The sequence below is a fragment of the Carex rostrata genome, chromosome 7 (assembly GCF_964058835.1).
Source record: "Carex rostrata chromosome 7, lpCarRost1.2, whole genome shotgun sequence".
Taxonomy (NCBI): Eukaryota; Viridiplantae; Streptophyta; class Magnoliopsida; order Poales; family Cyperaceae; genus Carex; species Carex rostrata.
The window spans coordinates 8799726-8809616 of NC_135924.1; the positions used below are offsets into that span (position 1 = coordinate 8799726).

A 9891-nucleotide genomic window follows, 5' to 3' on the forward strand; every position below is an offset into this window, starting at 1 on the left:
TCCGTGCCCGTGAACCCGTGCGCCCGTGCCCGTGTACCCGTACCCGTTTTTTTTCAAATTTCAATTTTTTTGAAAATTCCCTCCAAACCAATACATTTTCACATAAAAAACAATATTTTAAACTAATTATATTAGACATGCATAAATTTATTTTATATAAAGTGACTAAATATATAATTTAAATGACAATTTCATTTGCAATTTAATAGATATATGATAATTTCATATATTTTAATGAAATTACTTTCAAAACGTCATATTGACAAGAGTATCAATTTTTATTTGATCCATCTCATAAATTAATTTCATATATATATTTTTTATTTTTAAACACTAAAGGCAATAAAAAAAATTAAAAGTCATATTAGTTTTCAAAGAAAAAAAAGAAGAAAAAAATAGGGAAAAAAGGACAAAAAAAGAAAAAAAATAGAAAAAAAAGGAAAAAAAAAAAAGGGACCGGACCGCCCGGCCCCCCATACCCGAACCGTCCTGCCCCCGAATCCGTGACGGGCACGGGTATTAAACGAGCAGGGCAGGATTTTAAAAAAAAAAAACCCGTGATGCCCGGTTCGTTGTACCTGTGTACCCGTGACGCCCGTGACCGTGACTACCCGTGTCTGTGCCCGGGTTTTGCCCGGACCGCCGGCCCGTTTACCAAACACTACTATACGGTACCCATTGACACCCGCCCCTAGTAAAGACCTACCCCAAACGTGGCCAGCTACGGAAGTAAGAGCCCCGACACAGAAAAGAAACACCTTCACCGCGTGACACTTCACCACCTGTTACTCGATCTGTTTTTTTTTTTTAAGAAAAACCCTTAGGTGTACTTGCTCTGTTAAAAAGCAGAAATCAAATCTCCTGCCCACCTGGCGGCCATCATAATTAACGAGTCCGTATCCTCTGAGATATCTAAACTTGAGTTAATTCAAAAGAACGAAGCTAATTTCTTTTCGGTGCCTATTATTAGAACTGGAGGGGCCGAGGGGGCCTGGTTTTTTTTTTTTTAATATCCTAAAAAAATAAAAAATTCCAAAGTGGCCCTTGGTATATTTTTTGAATATCCTAATTTCTTTTCGCATCTTTTGTTTTAATTTCTCACTTTCACTCTTCGAGCAAAATAGTCAAAAAGTCAGAAAGAGTGCCCGATATTTATCATTCCGATTTCCGAGAAACTTGTCTACCAAAAAGTTTGCACATACTATATATATATTAACCTAAAATCAGCTGCATGCCTGGTGTACGTAGCCTCAATATACCAATTAACCACGTCAATTTTAACTTGACACGCCTAAAAAGCCGTTTGAGCTCTAGCCTCCTACTATTTTATATCGTAATTTAATTTTTTAAATTAAAATTAGTATGGTCTAGATAGGTCTTATCTCTTTAATTGTCCTCTATAAATAGGCTGCAACACTCAACACAAGTAAATAGTCAGTGAGAAAGAGAGAAGAAGAGAGAAGAAGAGAGAAGATGGCTCTTAGCAACAAGTTAGTTGTGATGTTTATGCTGGTAATCCTCGTAGGAGCAGCAGCCGTGTCTGCATACCCCACGCCGGCACCACCGAATAACCATGACCATGATCATGATCATGACCATGACCACCACCACCACCACCACGGAAAGAATAAGACACATGAGAAGCACTACGGCCACAAGTCTCCACCCCCCAAGGGTCATGCACCGCCTCCCCCCCACCCCAAGTAAGGGATTTGATGTCATGCTAGAAAGATGAAAGCTTGTTCTTGGTCTATGTTGTTATGTACGAGTACTTAGTTGTTTGTTAAATGTCGCCAATGCATGTGATGAGCGAGTGTGTATGTGTTCTAGTGAGCATTGACGGTTGCTTTGTTGAATAAATATGTTTAGTACTTTGCTGGTTGTTGCAAGTACTTGTTTGTGTACGTAGACTTGTATTTCAAGAGTAATGAATGAGATTTAGTTGAAATTTTCTTGACTGGCTTGATATGTATATCTATATAATAGCTACTTTATAATATTCGGTAATGGCGTAAAGCTAATGTTTCTGTTTAATTCAATGCAGCCATCAGAATTAGGCTCTATGGTCATGTTTGGTTGTGGACTAAAGTTAATGAAGCATAACTTGGTTATTTCAATTTAGGTCGATCTAAATTATTCATGTTTAGTTGATATCTAAAGTTATACCTTGACTTAAATTATTTCTTGTTTGGTAAGAATTTGATGGCTTAAGACATGATTTGATATTACAAATTATTTTGTCCTACAAAATTTGTAATAATAAAACTATTCTTCGTATTTTTTTTCTTTTCATTTTGATTGAAAGAAATTGTACAAGAAAATGAGTTATGTATAAATTAATTCTATATTTTAGAGAAGCACATTGTATTTAATGAATCTTATGTAATTAAAGTTATATGTATACTAACTTATTTGTCAAAAATATGTTAGGTTAATGAACAAATTTTTTATTATTTTGTAGTACAATTTAAAAATATATTTTATTTAATTATTTTCTAGATTGCATATATATTTTGTTGATTTAAAAAGTTATGCCATTTTAAAAAAATGTTGATTCTATCATTGATAAAGTTATAAGTTTTCTTATACTTAAATGAAAAAAAAATTAATTGCTTATTTATATTTCTTAAAAAGTAATTAAAAATAATAAAAATAATGAAAAGTTAGAACTCATACTCAATTAAAATTAAACTATCTAGAGATTTGGTTTAGTTTAGGCCAATTTAGTCCGGCCTAAAGATCGACTTATTTCATCTTAGTCCAGCTCAATTAAATATAAAGCCCTTATTCTACTATTTAGTCCCCAACCAAACATGACCTATGCATCTTTCTGATCTTGTCATATAAAACAATTCATTGGACAAAAGAAAAATAAGAAATAGTAAATTAACTTGGCCCATGCATAAACAAAGTACACTTTACAAGGCCTAAAACAAGCCCAAGAAACTCAGGCCCAGATAGCACTGCCCAAGTGAAGCCTGAGATTGTCGATGTCAGCCGAAATATTCATCTCTAAGCGTATCTTTGTTAGAAAAAGAAAAACAAAAAGATCTGTAGCGCTTCCTCCAGCCACGTCACACACGCTCTCTCTGCCCCTCTTTTGAAACTTTGGCAGCGGTCTCTCGCTCTCTACGTTTCCTCCAGGCGGAGTCCGATCCGACCCGATCCGCCACCTCGTCCGGCGGCGCTGGAATCCGATCTTTAACGCCGTAAGGATCCGTCAGAATCGGGGTTGAAAGTTCAATCCCATTTTCGAAAGGAATGCTAAGCATTGCTCCTCGGATCGTCTCCAGTTCACCCTCGCAACTATCACCTTATCTTCAGTTTCACTACTTCGCTTCCCAATTGCGTGTCTCTTCAAGTTACCACACGGCTTGCTCCAAACCATGGCCGTGCCTGACCCATCTCTGCCACTCCAGCTCCAACCCGGTCGAGTCGCCTGTTTCAGAGGCTGAGGAGGCAGATGCTGAATTGGAGATTGAAAGAGAAGATGGATTTCAAATTGAGGTGGAGAAGGTGGAAGGGAGGAAGAACGCACGTCGGATCAAAGCGCAAGTACAGATCGGTGCACATTTAGAGACAGTTTGGGCTGTACTAACAAATTATGAGGGACTTGCTGATTTTATTCCTGGTTTGGCTGTAAGCCAGTTGCTCCATTACGAAGACAACTATGCTCGCATCTATCAGGTTGGTTGGTTTGTTTGTTTGTTTGTTTATTCTAGCTGTGTTATTCTTTGAATTGTAGTGATGCAACTGGTAGGTACAGTTTGTAAGATTGAGTTTCAGTAAAATGGAGAATCTGAGTTCAGAAGTATGTAGTATCAAATTGTCTGCAGCAAATATTAAGAATGATATTTTAAGTTTGTCAATAATTTAAAAACTATAAATAAAGTTTTAGAGAATTTTGGGAAGTTTACTAGAATGCCCTGAGATTGTAGTATATTTATGTCTTTTTAATAAAACTACCCTTAAAAACAAAAGCATTCAACCTCGATAAACCATAGGTTATGTTGCATGAATTCAGATCATATGATACCTATATTTGATGTGATATGGATATGGTCAATCGGCATTTTCCTAAAGCTAGGATACTATGCAGTTGTACATCTATTTCTTTTTGTTATTTTTCATTTTTCTATCACACACTGATTACATATATTTGTGGCATATGAACATGCAAAGGACATCTCCATTGTGTAGATGCAAATAGGCATGAGTTTTCTCTGAGCTCTTGTAACATCAGGCTGTTAAGGAGTTTTTGTTTCATTTAAATTTGTTTGAAGCATGCACCAGAAAATATGAAATTGATGTATCACTGCTTTGCACGTTTGGTTTTGTGCAAAAGCCCTAAGCTTATATTATCTATCATCAGTTCAATACCAAATATGATAGCTATGATGCCATGAACAAATAATCAGAAAAATACATATGTACCCTCTTCTTCACATGCATGTGGTGCTGATATCTGAAATCATACATTTATCCAACTACTCTTGGCTGCTGTATTAGATAGGCATCTTATGATGTCTGCAATGACATACTTTTCAACTATGTGTGTGTGTGTGTGTGTGAGAGAGAGAGAGAGAGAGAGAGAGTGGAGGTATCACAGTTGGCTAGGAAAAAAGTCCTAGGACTGTTGGTTATCCAAAGGTCGAGAGTTCGATTCCTCCTTACGACTTAGCAACTTCTGTGAAGGTTCTCAAAAAACAGATAGAGAGAGATTTAAAAAAAAAAATAATCGATGCAAGCACAGTGATGAAAGAAACCTAGCTTGCAGCCGATTTCTCTGCTCCAGCTCCTAGCCTTGGTCACATTATTATCTTTTCTCCCCTCTGACCCTGATAATGCTGAAGTATCCTAAACTTATTCAGACCATATTCAAAATCAGAGACCATATCTGCTCCAGCTCCTAGCCTTGGTCATATAATTATCTTTTCTCCCCTCTGACCCTGTTCACGCTGAAGTATCCTAAACTTATTCAGAACATATTCAAAATCAGAGACCATATCCAATATGTATAATGCATGTATAATTATCTGATTTGTTTTTGCTACAGGTATAATGGCCAGTATGGAGCATAGCAGATCTGAGATTATTTTGAATATGTCTATGCAGAAATATTCCCATTTTGTGCTCCAAGACATGCCTATTTTTTTTAACTGCCAATTTCAATTTGTATATGCTGACATGAATGATTGATATGAGTAGGTGGGGCAGCAGGAACTAGCACTAGGATTCAAATTCAGCGCGAAGGGAGTCATAGAATGTTATGAGAAGGAGATGGAGTTGATCTCAGCCTCTTCTAAAAAGAGAGCTATCGAATTCAAGATGGTTGAGGGTGACTTCAAGACCTTTGAGGGTCAATGGTGTATTGAACAGGTACCAAATTACCAACTGTTTTGTTTGTGAGGCACCAACTTTGGCCATGTCTTTGTATTGTTTCAATATTCTGATGTTAATACTCAATTCTGCTCATAAAGAAGTGTGTGAATGGTTGATACAAATAACAAATTTGGGTTGAATTTGGCAGTAACAGCAGAAATCAAAATTATGCTGAACTGGTACCGTCATCCTTGGCTTGAGTTAAGAAGGTTTTTTTTGCTTGAAGGAACTGATAGGTAACCATTCATTTGATCTTCTTTTAGGTTTATGATGACTCTGAAGAGGAAGAAGCACAGAAATCACCGACACAGGAATTTGGGACTAAACTTTTGTACAATGTTGAGGTGGAGCCGAAGTTGATGGTGCCGGTGCAATTAATTGAAGGAAGATTGTGTAGAGAGGTTGAAATCAACCTCTTATCTATCCGTGAAGAAGCACAACGGCTTTAAAGACTACAAAATGATGCCTCTCTTTGCCAGATGTAAACATGTCAGACGTACTTTGTGCACCGTTATTGGCTTATTGCCTTATCGGATAGTGCCGTCTTCAAATGATTTCTCTGTAAATTTGTTTATATATTTAATATCATTCTTTACACGATAAATTACTAGAAATTCACATATGTAGATTCTTGTAATCAAACAATTTTCAATTATTGGAGTCGAGATGAATGTAAAATAATTCCTGTGGCAATACTATTTCAGCTTGCTTCTACTTGAAAGCTAATATGTGGAAAGTAAATTAGTGATATAAGTGATTTCTTAGTTAGCGATATTGCTTTTTGTTTTAGATTTGAAATTGCACTTTTGTGAACTTACGAAAAAACAATATCTATGTGGATAAGAAATAATAATTTAGTGTACGTGAAATAGCTCTCAGCCGAATATTGAGTTCAGTAATTAGAGTAGGATTAGGGTGTTCTTGATATTTGGCGAGCTTAACTCTAAGATAATCGAATTAACTTTAAATGACAAATTTAAATAGCTGAAATTAATCTATTTTAGGAGTGATACATTTGTATGCAATGTTTTTTTTAATGTTTGAATTAATTTAATATAAAATCTAATGGTCAATAATGATAATTTTTTAATGTATTAATATTATTTTATAAAATTTATTCTTTCAACTACTTGGCTTTGTATTGAACTAATTTGAAAATTTAAATGTTTATATGTAATTACATCACTCGTAAAATAAATTAGTTTTAACGTTTTTAAAATAAATTAGTTTTAACGTTTTAATTATTATTTGAAAACAATATGATAAATTTTGAAGTTCACCACTCATGAAAGAACATTTTAATAACATTTATTGTTTGAAATAAAGGACGTATTCTCCGGAAACTGTTTTTCTTTTGGAGCCCTTTTGCGTCTAATTTCTAAGAATCGAACTATAGTACCTCGCACTTAACTATAAAGATTTTGCATCAATGATACGCTAAAAAATATCTATCATGATATCATCAATAACGTAAACTATTTTAATACCAAATTAGCTCACTTCTTTCAAGAACAGAGCAAGAAATATATTAGATTAATTATAAGAAGCTTCAACTTCAACTTGAAATGAGAAATGAGAAATGAGATTTTTTTTTTTTTTTTTTTATAAAGAGAAGTGGGATGACCACCGATTTTAATAGAAATCAAGCTCACGGGGAGATGGTACCGAAATGGTACCAAACAGCCTGCATGGTGTTTTTACAAAACTAAGTAAACAAATTTAAAGCAATATTACATAGACCCAAAAAACATCAAGCACCTACTCAAATGCTAACAAATAGCATACTCAACAGAATAGCATAGTAATACATAACTAGGTTTGTAAAAAATAGCTAATCTCTCTCAGACCGGTCTAGCCCATGTGGAAGGACAGGGAAAGTTCTTGCCTCTTCCTCTGTGCCAGTACTGATATGAGACTGTAAATCATGAATATCATTTGGGGTGGAGCTGTTCTTGCATGCCTATATCAACAGCTCTGTACCACATTCACTCTAGGAGTCAGATAAATTGCTGTCGATATAAGGAGGCAAGGACAACTCCACCCTAATTGTACGCTTTAGGATTATTCAAGTCTTTGAGCAGATCCAGGTACCGTAGAAGCACATTCCATTTTATGAAAATCTTCGCAGAAGTTGCGAAGTCGTGAGAAAAAATCAAACTTTCGATCTTTGGATACAACAATCTTAGGGCTTTTTTCTAGCTAACTATCCTATCTCCTCTCTCTCGCAGAAGCTCATTCTTAGAATTGTTTATTTCAACAGATCGCCCAAAGAATTTACTTTTGGAAATTACAAACTCGACCCCTCGATTTTCAGTTTAACAAAATCATCCAATTCAACGCAAAAAGGAATTTGCAGGGAACAAGAAAAAAATTACATTGACAAAAAAATCAAGCAAATCAGAAGCCAATTTGACACATAAGTTAATATATCACTATTAGCTTTGTCAAGAAAAATAAATTGTACTCAAGCCCTCTCAAATCCAGAGAAGGAATATTAAATCATTTCTCTGAGCGAGTCTAAGAGAGCAAAAGCAAGAATTTATCTCCGAGCAATACAACACCTCTATTGCCATTTCTTATCGGGCAATGAGGTAACCTGCCTTTTTGCTCGTTTATTTATTGTCAATACTCAATACAAATCTCAAAACAGAGAAGCATATAAGATGTAAAAATACGCCACAAAAAGTTTTTTTTTGAAGGTCTACGCCACAAAAAGTTATGAAGTAACAATAACATAATCTCTTACATGTATCAAATCAACAAATTTCGAGAGGGAGAGATATATATCGGGAATTCCCTTGGCATCCAGATTCCATTTAAAAAAAAAAAAAAAACAGAGAGAGATAGAAGTCGGGAATGAAAAAGAATAAACAATGGATTTTTATACACAGAGTTCGGCTAAAGAAAGAAATAGGAAATGTTTAGTATTTTAATTATGGTATATTAAGGAGACAATCCTATTTTTAGAGGCTACAAAAACTCCCTGTATATGTTGTGAATTCATCAAGATCTAATTTAATTACTCGTCTAATTGGACTCCCTGTAAGGCTTACATGACTGCTTACAAATTCTCTTAATGAGAGAGAGAATTCCTCCTGGCACTAACATATCAAACAGAAATCATTAATGAAATAGTGATCAATATAATTTCTCTTAAAGGGATTGGATTGGGGCTGAAGGGTTGTAATAAAGTCTAAAGACAGACAGCCTTACCAAAAGGTGTGGTCGAGAGGGGGAGGAATTCGTATGATATCTCAAACTTTACGTGACATTATGGAAAATCCCAACCGTTTAAATACGTTCTACACGAATCTCAAAGCCCACGTAATACTGACCCCTACATCACCCCCGAATAGGTACCGGACACGTCGGTCACGCAATTACGCAAAAGTTGAGATATCTCAGAGGGGAGTAGGGTCCATTGCTTGCAAGTTGCAATGGAATTTTTAAGAAGAGTTCTCTCAATTTACGAAAGAAATGGACATACACAATGATAGGCTCAGCCAATATGGTGGATTTTCTAAATTTAGTAGAAGCTATAATTCGGAATTAATTTTTACAAAAAAATTATTATGTGAATTTCGTGTATATAAAGAAAATGGGCTATAAAAATTCTGTTCTGTATTCATTCTTGATTGAGAAAAACAAATCATGTACGGCCTTGGTATTCTACACCGCGTAGGAAATTTAAAATTTGTCCCTTTTTTATTTAAAAAGGAAAAAAAAATTCAGCCAGGAAATAAACTAGTGTTTGGTAAATGCCCCCGGGGACCCAACCCGGACCGGTCCGTCCGTGCCCGTGCCCGTGCCACGGGTATGCACGGGTACACAGGCACACGGGCACACGGGCACGGGTATTAAACGGGCCGGACCCGGTTTTTTGAAAAAATGCCCGTGAGAACCCGGACCTCCGTACCCGTGACGCACATGCCCGTGGCAGAATTTTTTTTTTTTTTTACTTTTGGTCTAAAATTCAAAATTTAAACTCAAATTCCCCCCCCCCCCCCCCCCCCCCCCCATGCCCCACATCCCCACTTTCTACCCGGACCCTACCCATTTTTTTTTTTTTTTTTTTTTTAATTCAAATTTTAATCCCTCCAAACAAAATTCTATAAATATACATCCATTCCTTACAAATTTTCACATCTCTCTCAATATTCAAGTCCTCAACTGGGTTTAGTCCGAATTGGGTCCCCGAGGGCATTTACCAAACACTATTCAAGTCCTCAACTGGGTCGTCCCGTGAAAAATCCGTTCCTACCTGATTTGGATTTGTTAATCAAGTTCTTTGCTAATGACACAAAATGTAGTTTCTTCGTTTCGTTTTTTATAACCGAGACAATTGATAAAAATATATATATATGCTTTATTATTTATTTAGGGGAAATTTTATGTATCCCCTTAAAAACTTTGAAATTACGTACTTCCTCCTCTAAAATTCATAATATCATATTTATCCTTCTAAAGTTCAAAATTTTAAAAATTTACCCAACTTATTTATTTTTCTGT

General features: G+C 35.6%; 1 protein-coding gene across 1 annotated transcript; it reads left to right on the forward strand.

The window, feature by feature from the left end:
• The first annotated feature begins 3125 nt into the window (after positions 1-3125).
• Positions 3126-6060, forward strand: LOC144557269 (Polyketide cyclase / dehydrase and lipid transport protein). The gene is made up of 3 exons (XM_078305820.1): positions 3126-3687; positions 5209-5379; positions 5646-6060. Exons 1-3 carry the CDS (start codon positions 3262-3264, stop codon positions 5829-5831), a joined length of 783 nt encoding a protein of 260 aa, XP_078161946.1. The 5' UTR covers positions 3126-3261; the 3' UTR covers positions 5832-6060.
• Positions 6061-9891: the final 3831 nt, after the last annotated feature.

What these genes read in the sequence shown, in the direction of transcription:
- LOC144557269 (XM_078305820.1), top strand. Translation starts at nt 3,262, where the DNA reads ATGCTAAGCATTGCTCCTCGGATCGTCTCCAGTTCACCCTCGCAACTA. An exon ending in ACTATGCTCGCATCTATCAG is followed by an intron (nt 3,688 to 5,208) that starts GTTGGTTGGTTT and finishes TGATATGAGTAG; the next exon opens with GTGGGGCAGCAGGAACTAGC. An exon ending in GTCAATGGTGTATTGAACAG is followed by an intron (nt 5,380 to 5,645) that starts GTACCAAATTAC and finishes ATCTTCTTTTAG; the next exon opens with GTTTATGATGACTCTGAAGA.